Raw genomic sequence first — 15,537 nt, 5'->3', positions numbered from 1 at the left:
TGGGGGCTGCCCTGCCACTCTGCCGCTGGCTCACCTTTGGTGCTCTCCAGTGGTTGCCGTGGCTGGGGCTCCCCCTCGGTGTGGCACTGCGCAGCTGCTGCTGGCAGCGCCCCCCAGCGGACGGCGGGAAGTCAGGAGCACCAGCGGGAAAGCAAGTGGTGCAGGGGTTCAGTTGGCGGCAGCGACATCCCTCGGCAGCGACATCCCTCGGCAAAAGGCGACCCCCCCCCGGGCCTCAGTAAAATTGTCAAGCATTGACTGGTCCCCAGTGATAAAAAAGGTTGAGGACCACTGGTTTAGAGGACCTTCCCTAAGGTGAGTCTGCAGCTTTCTAGTTTAAAGGGGAAAATGGCAAAATGGGAGACATGATAAAAGTTTATATCATTATACATGGGGTTAAGAAAGAGGATATAAATGTTCTTTCCCTCTTTCCCAATATTCTAGAACCCACCACTGTTCCACAAAGTTAATCATGGGCAGTAGATGGAGGATGGAAAGTCGGGTGTTTCATCCTTCAAGCAGTAACTAGTTTGGGTCATTCACCACAATGCAATGTAATGAAACTGATTGGTTATTTATTGTGTTTTTGAAGTGTTTTTAAGCCACCTTTAAAATATGATTGAAAATGTTTTTCAATAAATAATATGACCAATCTAGAAGAGGAATAAGAGTTGGTTCTTATATGCCGCTTTTCTCTACCCGAAGGAGTCTCAAAGTGGCTTACAGTCGCCTTCCCTTTCCTCTCCCCACAACAGACACCCTGTGAGGTGGGTGAGGCTGAGAGAGCCCTGATATCACTGCTCAGTCAAAACAGCTTTATCAGTGCTGTGGCCAGCCCAAGGTCACCCAGCTGGCTGCATGTGGAGGAGGAGTGGAGAATCAAACCTGGGTCACCAGATTATAAACCTGTACTCCTAACCACTACACCAAGCTGGCTTTCTAAAAACACTTTAAAGGGCAGGAGATGAATGAACACAGCACAATCTTGTGCAGAGCTTCAGTCAACTTAGACTGGAGCAACTGTGCACAGAAAAGCACTGTAAAATGCATTGTGAGTCCAAATTAAATACCATATTTACATATCTTGTAAGATGATTAAAACCTGAGAATTCAAGTCCTGTTATAAAGCTCTGTTCTATTTCAATGGGGATACGGAAAAAGATGAGTTGGAGAGAATTCGAAAGTGAATAGGAGTGTGGTGGAAATCTCCCGGGGTGTGAGTCAAGGGAAATGTGATCTGGAGGAGTATTGTCCCTTCTGCGGCAAGAAGGGGGAGGGGGATGGCTAACCGGTATTATGATGGGTTTAAGATACACACATCCTCTGATTCAAACCACCACACAGTAAACCATTCTTAGTCATATTTATGAGTAAGGTGGCCAGCTCTAAGTTGGGAAACACCTGGAGACTGTGGGGATGGAGCCAGGAGTGGGCAGGATTTGAGAAGGGGAAGGATTTAGAACTCTTCCACCAGGCATTAGAAGAAGAAGAAGAAGAAGAAGAAGAAGAAGAAGAAGAAGAAGAAGAAGAAGAAGAAGAAGAAGAAGAAGAAGAAGAAGAAGAAGGAGGAGGAGGAGGAGGAGGAGGAGAGGAGGAGGAGGAGGAGGAGGAGGAGGAGGAGGAGTTGGTTCTTATATGCTGCTTTTCTCTACCTGAAGGAGTCTCAAAGCAGCTTACAGTCGCCTTCCCTTTCCTCTCCCTACAGCAGACACCCTGGGAGGGAGGTGAGCCCTGATATTACTGAAGAAGAGTTGGTTCTTATAAGCTGCTTTTCTCTACTCAAAGGAGTCTCAAAGCGGCTTACGTTTGCCTTCCCTTTCCTCCTGGCACATATAAAGCTACATAAGCTGTGCAGAGGTGATACAGAGGAAGAAGGTCCTTTGTGAAGGCACAACTCTTTGCTCTTCAACTTTCTTTTAAAACTCAGGCTACTGAAATGAGTCCTGATAATGGAGGCAGGAGTTGGGAGAAGCCAAGGAAAGCTCAAGCAATGCGCTAACAGCAATCCAGAGTAGGAGCTGTGGGGAGAAGCCTTGAAACAACTGTGTTTGTTTTGTGCCGGGGGGGGGGGTGATGCTGTCCTTTGCAATAAATATTAAAGAGTTAAATGCTTTTTGGGAGGGGAGAGGGAAATGGAATAATCTTCATTTTTTTCCAGCTCTGTTCTGTGCTGAAGCTTGATTGTATTGACACCTGCACTGGGCAAAGAGGGGAGGGGTATGGAGGATGGGACCGGCCTTCCTTTTGTCGCTTATAATAGCTCATCATTGTTGTTCAAACACATTTTTTAAAAGAAAGGGGGGAAAGCCACCAAACCCTAATCTTCCCCTAGTGCCAGCGAAAGATACAATGGCGAGATGGTTTGTGTGTCCCCCCCACCCCCTCACGTCTTCTCTTACTCCTTTCCCTTAACCTCCCATTGTACCCATCGCTGTGCAGCACAACCGGTTCAGGGGGCAGTTTTCTTGTACTGTACCGCCCTTGCGCTTGATTGTTTAAATCTTCCCTTATTCCGCCGATCCGAAGATTTACATTTTTAATGGCTCGTTTATGTAATCCCATAAATAAAATGGCAGAAAAGGCATCCCACACACAAACGAGCGAATCGGGGGGGGCCTGCCAGGGGGAAAAAAGCCGCCCACACGGGTCACTCGGGGTCTCAGCTGCGGAGGCCTTGATTGGTATCAGCCCTCCTAGCCACTGTGGCAATGGACTTAAGACCACCCAGTCAGCCCCCAAACGGTGCCCTACCCAGGGTGAGGAGGATGGCTCTATAGTTCAGTCTCTTGTATTTAGAGTTCCACTGTGGAGACCATTTCACTCCGAGACTCATTTAACTTACTGCTTTGACAGCTGGACTTCTCCGGCAAAAAAGTCACCATGATTAGCTTGCCTTTCTGCTGGCAGCTGATGTTGTCAGGGTTGCACCGACAGACTCCCCCTCCCCTCCCCTTTCCTTAACTAGCGTATTCCTAGAATCAACGTATCCCCCTTCTAAAAAGTCTGTGAATTCAACCACCTGCCTGAAGATTCTATTTGACAACCTCCGCAGACACACACAAAATGGAACAATATTCTCTTTGCTTTGAGATACAGTTTTCCCCACTCTCTGTTTCTGTGTTTCCTGCCGTCTCCCTAAATACAAATCCCTGGGGAAGATGAAATATAGTTTTAGAAGAACGCATGTGAAATGGCAACTTGGTGAAGATACTTTGCCTTTAATGGCCTCTTCTGTTTTCAATGCAGCTGTGTTTCTTCACACAATAGACCTTTAGTTCTGTACATTTTACCTTTGTGAACTCCAACGCTGCTCAGTCCATTCCTCAATACACACAAAAGTTATTTAAAGCACAATAATAATTAAATTCTACGACTATAACCAATTTACACTACTTGAATCTCACTGAATTGATTCTGGCGTAAATGGATTATGGTTTATGAATAACACATATTCCTGATTTAACAAACAAATATTCTCATCAACAAACCGGGCAAGTCACCAATTCACATATCACATAAATTGCTTTTATGGACTGAGTCAATGCCACTGTTAAAGCTACAGGTAGCTTTATTATTTCTTCACTGCACTAAAGCCAAGCCCATTTTGAACATGATAACGCTTCTGGCTGAAATTAATTTCCCATAGCTAAAAATGCTCCTCAGTGGAATTAATGGCTAGAAGGTAATTGCTTAAATGGACACTGAGGGCATTGGATGGCAGGTTGCTATCAACCACTGCACTGCACTGCACACATGTTCCAGCTTGGAAAGTAACTGGCTGGACCTCCAACCAGAACTGGAAACATCGATCTACTGCATTTTTGAGGGTGAGGTAATGGTTGAACAAAGTATGGTGTGTGTGAGGTGTGAATAAAATTACTATGTATGAAATAAGTGGACACAGAAATCACGATGAGCTTCAAAATCTGTAGAAATTTTGTCTCTATTTGCCAAATATTGGCATGCCCTTAACAGATACTATGAAATAGAACAATAAATACTAGAGTGCTAGGTAAATTCTTAACCTGTTTAGGGCTGGATAACTTCTTCTGCCGAGTTATTGCAAAGATGGTAAAAAGTGCTATACAAAAGAGTTCAACACGCTGCTTGTTGAATAGTAATAATAAAACAAATTATTTTTGAAAAAAAAAAGACACTTTTAAAGCCAATAGAGAATATTTTAACTGCCCTACTCCAGTGCTATGGCTCTTTCAAATGCACCTTTCCCCCAATGGCTGTTTCTTTAATCACCCTGAAAATGCTGAAAGGTCTGACGGTGTGCTCTTACATCATGGCTGCCATGGGGCTGTCCTTTAAGAGTGCTCAGGAACTTCAGTTGGGTGTAGAATGCTGCAGTCAGGATGTTGCCTGGAGTAGGTCACAAGGACCATATCACTTCTGTTGGCTCCTCTGCTCTGGCTTCCAATTTATTTCTGGGCACAATTCAGTGTGCCGGGCCTGATACTTAAAGCCCTGTATGGTGGGACTAATAAGTCACCTTTGGAGGCCCTGTTTTGGGTGCCCCATTTGAGATAGGTGGATGGGAACTTTGGAGAGGGTCTTCTCAGGTGTGGCACCAGAACTCTGAAACTCTCCCTGGGCAGGCTTGCATGGCCCCCTTCTGTTGCTGTCTTTCATCAGTGGGTGAAGACTTTTCTGTTTTGCTTGACAATCCCCTCCCCAGTGCTTTAACTATTGATTTCATCTTTTTATTTCCACTCTGGTTTTAAATTGTGATGAGTGTGTTGTTTTTAGTGGCTTTTAGGACAGGACTATAATTTGTATGTTTTATTTTGTTAGCCGTCTTGATGGTCCTATGAGGCCCAACTGATCTGGAGTTATGGGCTGGGTTGTCACCAATATGTAGATGACGGCCAGCCTGACTCTCCCCCCCCCCCCCGAAACATTTGGAAGCAGTGATGGCTTGGTTCAAGCAGAGCCATTACTGGGAGTGGCAAGAAATAAACAAACAAACAAATAAATAAATGAACAAACAAATTAACAAATAATGGCTGACAAGAAGTTCAGCAGAGGAATTGGCTACCTAGGGAGGTTGTGAGCTCCCACTCATTGGCAGTCTTTAAGCAGTGGCTGGACACTTGTCAGGGATGCTTTAGGCTGATCCTGTATTGAACAGGGACTTGTATGAGATGGTCTATATGGTTGCTTCCAACTCTCTGGTTCTGTCATATCATCATTGAACAGTGAACATCTAAACAAGTTAACATATAAATGAGCAATGACAAATCCGCTACACACATGCATCTTTATATCACAAAAGAAAACAATTCTAATGTGAAATGATAAATACACTCTGGATCGCCACTGCAGGTTGCCAAGAGACACTGGACTAGAACCATTGCTTGAAAATGCTACCATATTACTGGCTGCCATGGTAATCTGACGCCTGGAATTGACCTATATTTCTAGGCTCAGGGGGACATTTTAGGGCAGGGGTGACTAGCAAGCAGCCTCGGATTCTGACACATTTTAGAAACATGCGTATAACAAAATACCTCAACTCTAAAGCTTGCCTAGGAGCAAAAAGGATGCCATCTTCTCCACATGCTTGTTGAAATCATACTCATCTGTTTCCTGCCTCCCATTTAAACTAAATTTGACCTTTCCTACCAGATGACAATACAGGCTGATTTGTTTCCTGTTGTTTACTGAGAATTTCAGATGTTTTCCTGCTCCTATTCTTGAGTTTTATGTGCTGGTTTTGGTTGCTCTTCGAGCTCAGGCAGCATTTGAGCTGCTTGTTTTCACTGTTGTTTACCAATACTTATTTCAGTAGCTGCTTAAATGAGTTATTGTATGTCTCCTCAGGCATTTTACAGAAAGAAGTAGGATCTAAATATTCTAACTAATAAGAGAGATGCCACTGACATATTGACAAGGTATCATTGTCCACTTCAGTATTTAAACGACACAGTAGAAAGTTCATTGGCCAAATGTAACAGCTATCCCCCCTTCCCCCTTTATGTGACGAGGGTGATCCAATGGCATGGGTGCCCAATAGGTCCGCATTTTAGAGCAGTTCAAAAATTACCTGGTTTATCTATGAACTCAAAGGATTTTGGTCTCACAAGGTATTGAAGAAGGAGTTGGTTCTTATATGCCGCTTTTCCCTACCCGAAGGAGGCTCAAAGCGGCTTACAGTCGCCTTCCCATTCCTCTCCCCACAACAGACACCCTGTGGGGTGGGTGAGGCTGAGAGAGCCCTGATATCACTGATCAGTCAGAACAGCTTTATCAGTGCCGTGGCGAGCCCAAGGTCACCCAGCTGGTTGCATGTGGAGGAGTGCAGAATTGAACCAGACATGCCAGATTAGAAGTCCGCACTCCTAACCACTACACCAAACTGGCTAACATAGATATGCACAATGTTGCATATTTTAATTACTAAATGGAATTAGCATTGGACATGTGATGAGTTTTGCTAAAGTGATTTCATTGGGGTCCATTCGACACCATTAAATTTAGGAATCATGTTAATTCTGTGAAATCTGTGCATAAAACCATAAAAAGAAAAATTAACTATTTTGAAGATAAAGTCTTCCCTATCTCCCAGAAAGTCATAAAACAGTGATTTTCTGTACCTGCGTTGGATATTTAACAGCCAGAAAGAATGCACACTTTTCAGAGCGTTTATGCTTTCTCGGCTCAACGCTTTCCCATCCAACGTATTAAAAGGGAGATTTGCTAAGATTCCTTTCAGAATTAGACTATGCCCTTGTGGATTAAGTGTTCCTGACACTATACAATATATTTTACTAGATTGTTCCTTGTTCACTGTCCAGCAAGGGCAAGTTATACCTCTTATAACTAGAATCATAGAGTTGGAAGGGACCTCATGGGTCCTCTATTCCAACCCCCTACACTATGTAGGACACTCACATCCCAATCACTCATCCACTGTAACCTGCCACCCCCTTGATCCTTCACAGAATCAGCGTCTCCATCAGATGGCTATCTAGCCTCTGTTTAAAAATTTCCAAAGATGGAGAAACTACCACCTCCCGAGGAAGCCTTTTCCACTGAGAAACTGCTCTGTCAGGAACTTCTTCCGGATGTTTAGCTGGAATTTCTTTTGAATTAATTTCATGCCATTCGTTCTGGTCTGTCCCTCTCCCTGCTCAAGCCCTGAACCAGAGCAGAGTAAAGCGGTACCATCACCTCCTGTGATCTGAACACGATACTCCATTTGATACAGCCCAAAATCCTATTTGGCTTTTCAGCCACTGAGTCACACTGCTGACTCATGTTCAATGTATAATCTACTAAGACTTCTAGATCCTTTTCGCACATGCTACTGCCAAGACAAGTCTCCCCCATCTTATATTGGTGTATTTGGTTTTTCCTACCTAAATGCAGAACTTTACATTTGTCCCTATTGAACTTCATTTTATTCAGTTTAGCCCACTTTTCGAGCCTATCAAGATCATCCTGTAAATGGAGAACTCATCCAAAAGACCTGATCTGCCAGTTTCTATTGAGTGTTAAGGATGCTGATGTCACTTTTATTATGGCTGATTTTCTGTCTTCAGTTTTTAAATTCAAATTGAGTGGTATATTATGACTATTTCTGTTTTCCTTGGTAACTTGTGTTATGCCAATAAAGGTATTGTGCATACTTTTCATTTATAGATGGTAAACCACCCCCCCCCCACACACAATCCTGCCTAAATTAGGGGATTCTAGACACATGTTCAGTTGTACAAGTTTAATATTAACTCACTGAAAACAATCACACCAGATAACCATGTCTAAAGCCTGTAAATTTCAATGGATTTACAGAGAAAATGACAATTATCAGAAGAGAAGAAAGCATTTAGAACTCTACAGTACAGCTCTATCGTAACAGTAATTCAAATCCAAGAGGCAACTTCTTATACTAGTAATTAGACCCTTAATTAGTAAAGCTTAATGTTTAGAATCGGCATTCTTCACCGTATAACTGCTCAGCAGAGAAAAGGCTGGTGTTGTACTTATTATAAGATGGTTCACTTATTGTCAATTGACCAGTCAGATGCACAACAGTGAGAGCCAAATTCACACACTGGATCTAAACAGTGGGCGGTAATCCAAAGTTGTACAAAGCTCTAGTGAGCGTATAGAACCCTGGGTCAAATAGAGGTTGCCTTCGTTCACTTCAACACTGGGGAATTATGCTTGCAAAATAGTGGGTTAGATTCCACAAAAAAGTTCTGTTGATGTAAAGGAGACACCTATTTTCTATTGATTTCCCCTCCCTGAGGCAGACCTTTGCCTCCCCCCTTAGGCTGCCTCTTGGGGCATTCTGGTCTGTAGTGGGAAGCAATAAAGTTATCCTCCATTGACAGAAATCTTTCAGTCAATGGAAATGTTCAACGGGATCCAAGTTAACGCGCTTGATCAGGACAAATGCCTCCTTGGGTTATAAGCAAGGGCAGTAAAAATTAAACAAACCTAAATCAAGTTGAATTAATTCATAACACTCTGGCACTCATGCCATCCCTTTTCAGGCAATACTCTCCCATGCTTGGTTATATGAAGGCAAAGAAGGGTTTCCAACTTACCTTACCAATGGAACAAAAACATTTTAAAACCAAAGAGGATTTAGGAAGCTTTTAAAAAGACAATACAAAGCTTTTCCATATATACACAATACAGATTTATCTATGTTATAATTGAACAGTGATGTTCCTAACAGTGCCATCCTAATCAGAGTGAGATTCTCCTAAGACCACTGACTTCTAAGGACTTAGGCATTGTCAAAACTTGTGCTGAGCACATATTACAACCATAAGAGGAGAGTTTAATTAGGGAGGGAGAAAAACTGCAAAGAACTAAGCAATTTTTTTTACATGACAGCTTCAGATTAACATCTCCACCATTCAGTGTTTAGTAACATTCCTGCCTTAACACACCACGTATTCATCACTTGGTGGGCTGCTTTTCATGCTTCTCCTGTGTGTGCCGGCTCCTGTTCCGACGTCTAGGAGGCGAACAGCTGACTCTTCTCCTAGCCCGAAAACTAGGTGTGTAAGGGTGCATTCTGTGTCTCTTTGGTTTCGATTCTTCCCTGCTCAAGCTCGGTTCAGGTTCCTTGTCGTCTTCCTCATTCTTCTCCCCTTGGTCCGGCTCTTTTGCAGACTGTAACGTGTTCTTAATAGTATTGATAAGAAATCTTTTGTTTGTGCTGGCTAGAGGGCACTTCATCCTAGACAGACATCAGAAAACAAAGGCAGAAATACCTGAGAACTCCAAAAGTCAAACACAGTGGGCACCAGAAACAATTTAAGGAGCTCAACTTTCCCCTGCTTTTGGCTTTCCTTGTATGCCACCTAGTGTAAACTTGGAGTAAAGAAAGAATCGAGACGTGCCAAAATGAACACGAGTCTAAGACTTTAAAGGCTAACGACGTTTTATTCCAGCATAAGATTTCAAAGGAGCCTACTCCTTCAGATGCAGTGGGACTTCTTCTGTACAGGGTCTTCAACGTGGATAGGATAGCCTGATCTTGTCAGATCTTGGAAGCTAACCAGGGTTGGCCCTAGCTAACACCTGGATGGGAGACTAGGAAAGAATACCAGGATCGTAACACAGAGGCAGGCAACGGCAAGCCACCCCTGAATGCCTCTTGCCTTGAAAACCCCATGGGGCTGATGGCACCTTACACCACCAGCTAGCTGAGCATAAGTTAACGGCCAGTGTATTTTTATTGATAGAATTTGGATGTTACATAATAAAATACCTTAGCCCTTTAAGCCTGGTTTCCCCCCCCAAAAAAACTTCCTAAATCAGATGACAGTCATGCCCCATGCACTGCATCTGAACAAGAGGGCTGTTGTTCATGAAAGCTTATGCTGGAATAGAATTTTACCATCATGGTGCCACGAGACACAAGTTTATTTCTGCCTCAATGGACTGACTTTCCTGCAAGAAAGCCTCACTGCAAAAATCTACTTAGGCTTGTTCTCATGTCAAGGTGTGGGTCTTTTATTGAAGGCTTTAAGACAAAGACCAAATAGCCAGGATTCTATATTAAAGGGAAACAGCTACGAGTGATGTTTGTGACTACGCAAAAACCTGCCATCACATCCAAAGATGCAGAGCTAAATGATGGGTGTTTGGTCCCTTAGCAAGTACACAGGTGAACAGCTTGATGCACAGTCCCACTGAGATCCAAGGGGAACACATCCAAAACACATAAAGAATATTGCATCCCTTAACGGAGGGGAGGGGAGGGGGAAGGTTGAAAACCAAACCAATAGCCTTGTAATATTCGGCACACCTTCATACGGAATGTGCAGCACCAGTATATTGGAGTGCTAGATTAAGATCTGAGTCCTATGTTCAAATCCTTCTCTGCCACAGAAGCTTTCTGGGTGACTGTGGGCCATTCTCACACTCTTAATCTAACCTACCTGACAAGGCTGAAGGGAGAATAAAATAAGACAGGAAAAGCTATGTATGCATCTCTGAGCTCTTTTGTGACAGGGCCGTTTAAAAATATACTGGGCAGGTATCACCTAGATGAACCAAATGATTTAAGATTAAAAGTAGTCTCAGAGGAAGGCATATTCAATCAGTAAAAGATGAATTCAGCTCTGAAGAGATGCAAACTTAAGGTCTTGAATAAGAATAAGGGTTTCAAAATGTGCTAGACTTCACTGGCAATGCTATTCTGGAATGGCAAGATTAAACAATTCTGGACTCTCTACGATACTGGGTACTCAACTTCTACGAACAACTTAACGGAGTCAAGGCATCTCAATGGATGCGGCACTCACTTGGAATGTTAAAACAAAAACCTCCGAGGAAAAGTGCATGGTGCTGCTTGAAATGACCACAGGACTCCAGACACAACTCATTAGAGTTTACAAGGTCAAGTATAACTCACCCAACTCATGAGAGAAATTTGCTGTGTGAAACCCTATCCCTGTATCGCTTTACTTGAAATTGGGACAAAAACAAGTCCTGTTTAGAATGATGATGTGAAAATCTTCATTGTCTTTTAGCATTTTTAACCTGAATGGGTGGGTGTTTAAGACCACCCTGATATCTAGAAAGACAATGCTCTAAATATGTTGAAAAATACATTGGACGTATTCAAAAGTCCTGGGATACTCCCCACCCATCTTCCTGTACAAAAGACCACCTGCTGTACAACCATGTATCTCTTTTTGGGATGCTGCATTTCTGTCCAAGATTACAGAATACCAAGAGCTAGAAAAATAATAATAATCAGGCTTTGATCTCCAGCCAGCTGATTTTGTCAGTTTTCTATCTGGGCACCAAGACATAGTCCAGGTTTCAATCATCTCCAGGGAATTCCTATAATGAGTTACTCCAGTCTAAGCTACTGGAAATCAATGGGGTTAGACTGCAATAACACTTGCCAAAGGTCTCCCAGACGTCTACCACGCTATAGAATGTATATGAGACAGATTGTTCAGGAGGTCATTTTATAGAGAGAACAGGCCTGTAATATTACTGCATTATCGTGTACTTTTTAAATCCAGTTTTTACAATGTTTATGGTATGTCGTGTCTTATTTTTTTTTCTCTTTTGCATTCTTTTCCAATTTTGCAACCAGTCTTGTTACCTTGTTTAGCAGATGTGTTATGCTGTTTCATTGCATCGTTTTTATATTCTGAGTTTTGGAGAAAATGGCAAACTAGAAATAAAGCAAATAAACCAATATTTCCCCCCAGAGATGACTTGTTTTTGTAGATAGTAACGTTTACTATCCCGTTGCTGAATCTAGGCATTCATAAATGGCACTGGTTCAAATCTGAATCGTTCATGGCGCTCTGCGCTTACTTTTCCCCATTGTGAGAACTGACACTTATCGGTCACCAGCCCATAAGAGGACTAATCCCTTTATCTCCTCACAAATAGACCCCTTATGAGGTTTGGAGAGAGCTCTGCCAGACCTTTCTGACAGTCCATGTACTCAATGCTGAGTAGATGGCTGCTGTAATACTGAACAATTATATCATTATTAACTTTCATTCATGTAAAAACAATCAATTTAGCACTGGGGATTGCTGGTCAGGAGTCAGAAGGATCATTTCTTTGATTTACAGGGTCAAGCATAACTCACCCAATATGACTTTCAACCAGGTCCCCATAAACTTGAATGCTGTCTACTGCAATACAGTGGACAGTACCTTTTGGAAATTGTGTGGAGTCTGCAAGAGGTATAGCACGAATCAGTGACTGACTAATGCACTATTACTCCGATTTGTGTATATATGTGAATAACTTGCTGGTAAAAACTAATCAACTGGTTCAAGATACTAAGCAACTTTCAAGATTTCTGTCTTCTAGGAGCCTTCTATATTGGGCTCTCTACCAACAAACCCATCTGTATTCACCCCAGAATCCCTGTATCTTGGGACATTTCCTTCTCTCATTTGAACAAGTTTATGCACAACTTCAGGCTTCAAATACACCCTGAAACTAGGTCTTGCAGATATGTGTTGGCTGGCACAGCAAAATGGAAGTTTTTTTTAATGTTTATGCAGTAATTTAAATACAAAAAATGTTTAGTTCAAACCATCAAATGAAATCACAGGAACACAACATATCAACCAATTGTAATGCAAACATTAGTTGAAAGATTCAGTTTTGATCTACGGTACTTATTAAACTGTAATTACTATCTGCTTGGTTTTATAAATGGAGAACACGTAGAAGACAAGAAGTTGCCCGAAATTATTTCCTCTGCTTCTTCTGTTTACTTGAAGAGAGTCCAACAGTTCTAAAACATTCTGAAATTGGCCCATTTCTAAACTTACCATTAGATCCCTCAAATGCCTCTTAAGGCAACAGGTTTAGAATGGCCATAGGGAAAAGTTCACTTTCATTTATTTCAGCTGAACTTTTGTACAAGCACACTTAACTGGTAGCCATAACAGCAAAAAGTTATAGTTTAATTTGTTGAAGGTATGTGAACTACATCATTTGGGGGGGGGGGGGAGAAATGGAGATAGTGACAGATTTTATTTTCCTGGGCTCCAAGATCACTGCAGATGGGGACTGCAGCAAAGAAATTAAAAGATTCTTGCTCCTAGGGAGGAAAGCTATGGCAAATCTAGACAGCATCCTAAAAAGCAGAGACATCACCCTGCCAACAAATATGCGTCTAGTCAAGGCTTCCCAGTTGCAATGTATGGTTGCGAAAGCTGGACCATAAGGAAGGCCGAGCGTCAAAGAATTGAGGCTTTTGAACTCTGGTGCTGGAGAAGACTCGTGCGATTCCCTTGGACTGCAAGGAGAACAAACCGGTCAGTCCTAGAGGGGATTAACCCAGACTGCTCCTTAGAAGGCCAGATCCTGAAGATGAAACTCAAATACTTTGGCCACCTCATGTGAAGGAAGGACTCCCTGGAGAAGAGCCTAAACAGTTGGTGCAAATTTGTCCATGGGGTTGCGATGGGTTGGACATGACTTCGCGCCTAACAACAACAACATGTGAACTACTTATATTGGGGGGAGGGGGGGACAAATTTTGTTTAAGAACAACTTACCAGCCCATTGGCCCCATAGTTTCTGCTCTGGTTTTTCCACGCTTGGCCTCTTTTAAAAGTTCTTCCACTGCCTTCCTAAATATTAGAGTAGACAAAAGATTTTGTCAGTTTTCTTTAAAGCCAGTGTTCTTTAAAGCCAGTGTTCCAGAACTGAAACAAAATTGTAAGCACCAGATGCAAGGACAGTCACCTGAGTCCCTTAATGTGCATCGAACGTTCCTGCCTCTCCAGCCCATTTTAAATGTTCTCAACGGCTCTTCCACAGGGACAGGGGGCTCTCGGGAATAGCGTGGATGAATCATTGGAGGTGTGCAAGGGAAAGGAGGTTTTGATACAACTCCAGAATGTTCATCCACCCTCAACCAACTATTGCAATTGTTAACAGCTTAAATATGAGCCACTGTACAGGTACACATGACAAAGCTTAGTATATTTTTGAGGAAGATGATTCTATCAATAGACTATTGATGGCAGAAAGCGGAAAACTATGCTAGAATGGATGGATTTCTAGCAGCAATGAAAAGCAACATCAAACGTATTGACTTTTCAGGAATTGATGTCTACACTGTGCCATCCCAGGATTATATTCTCTCAAATGTCTATTAAATCCAGCTCTATTACCCTTACTTAAATGCTAAAATCCAATAGAAGCAATACATTTATGTGATACAGACAACCAATGATGATGCACTTATAAATGTTTCAGTAATGTGATGTATCACAAGGACTGTAACATAATACGGGAGATACTGGCTTCTAATCATCTTCCTGTACGGTACACTTAACATAATAGTTTAGTAAATATTTGAGAGGTAAAGGAATGCTTCATTTTTGCATCACTTGGGAGATGCCTTATCCAATCAATGACTAACGAAACACCCCAGATGTTCTAGTACTAAAGGCTCCTCATGGGGGAAAAATTCATTCTAGTTACATAACTTAATTAATTTAATTATTTAGAGATTTATACACCATCCCTCCAAGCAAGCTAGCTTGGGGAGGTTTTCAACATTTTAAAATCCACAAAATACATAAAACGGTAAAAATAATATCAACAATTAATTAATACCAATATATATTAAAATTAAAACACTGACTCAATCGAATAAGCCAACCCACCGACTGGTCAGAGATCAGTCCACCTGGAAGAAATGGCTGCTGGGGAAGGTGGGCGGGCCTTACGCCCCCTGAAGGACCTCCCCCCACAGACCCCGCCCCCCTAACTCCTGCCCCGGGAGCGCCTTCCTAACGAGACGGGGCTCGATACGTGTCCCCTCCAAACAGGCCCCCGGCAAGGCCAGTCGTTAGGCCCGAGCCCGCCCCTCCGCTCTGCGGGCCCCGCCGGCCTTCCCCCAGCCCCGCTCGGCGGCCTCCCCGGCCCTCGTGCCGCCTCACCTCTCCAGCTCCAGGTCCTCCGCCATGGCGGGCCGCGGCCGCTCTCCCCACTCAAGCCCCGGCCTCGTCCATCGCGCCAAGCAGGAAGGAGGCGGCCGGGAGCGTCGCTGAGGCCGCCTCCCCTTCGCAAGGACCCCGGGCGGGCTGGCGGGCGGAGTCTCCTGGCAGAGCCGAGCACGAGCGCCGCCTCCGCCTCCTCCTCCTCCTCCTCCTCCTCCTCCTGCCCCGGTGCCGTTGGGCGGGCCTGGCGGCGGCTTCACACGTTACCTGACGGAGCGGGGCGGAGCTGCTCGGGGGCCGGCCGCGTTCTCGCGGCGGCAGGCGGCCAGCGGGCACTTCCGCGTGCTCCTAAAGGGGAATGTCCCGCACGGGTTGCAAACCAGCGACCTCCAACTGCGCCGGAGGGGCAACCTCCGCCGGTGACACTTCTTGCTCTTGGCCAGGAGGAGCGAAGGCTCGCGCCGCTCCTGGATCGCGGGGGGCGAGGCGTATTTGACCCCCCGCTCTGCCGGCGCTCAGGCCCCACTTTCTCCTTGCAGATGCGTCACGCCAAACCCCACAGCCAGTTAGGGGAGGGCCCCCTTGCAGCACCTGGGCGGCCTCCTAAGGCAACCCTGAA

At 43.9% G+C, this 15,537-nt stretch overlaps 1 protein-coding gene across 2 annotated transcripts; it reads right to left on the bottom strand.

Moving 5' to 3' along the window:
* Positions 1-7,711: 7,711 nt before the first annotated feature.
* Positions 7,712-15,118, bottom strand: POLR1D (RNA polymerase I and III subunit D). Of its 2 annotated transcripts, none has more exons than XM_077341781.1 (3): positions 14,919-15,118; positions 13,524-13,598; positions 7,712-9,205 (listed from the first exon to the last, which is right to left on the bottom strand). In XM_077341781.1, exons 1-3 carry the CDS (start codon positions 14,942-14,944, stop codon positions 8,923-8,925), a joined length of 384 nt encoding a protein of 127 aa, XP_077197896.1. In that variant the 5' UTR covers positions 14,945-15,118; the 3' UTR covers positions 7,712-8,922. The 2 variants fall into 2 exon arrangements, with proteins under 2 accessions (XP_077197896.1, XP_077197897.1); XM_077341782.1 differs by lacking the exon at positions 14,919-15,118 and adding an exon at positions 14,643-14,665.
* Positions 15,119-15,537: the final 419 nt, after the last annotated feature.

Source organism: Paroedura picta, chromosome 6, assembly GCF_049243985.1.
Source record: "Paroedura picta isolate Pp20150507F chromosome 6, Ppicta_v3.0, whole genome shotgun sequence".
Classification (NCBI taxonomy): domain Eukaryota; kingdom Metazoa; phylum Chordata; class Lepidosauria; order Squamata; family Gekkonidae; genus Paroedura; species Paroedura picta.
This window is presented reverse-complemented; position numbering and strand designations above follow the sequence as displayed.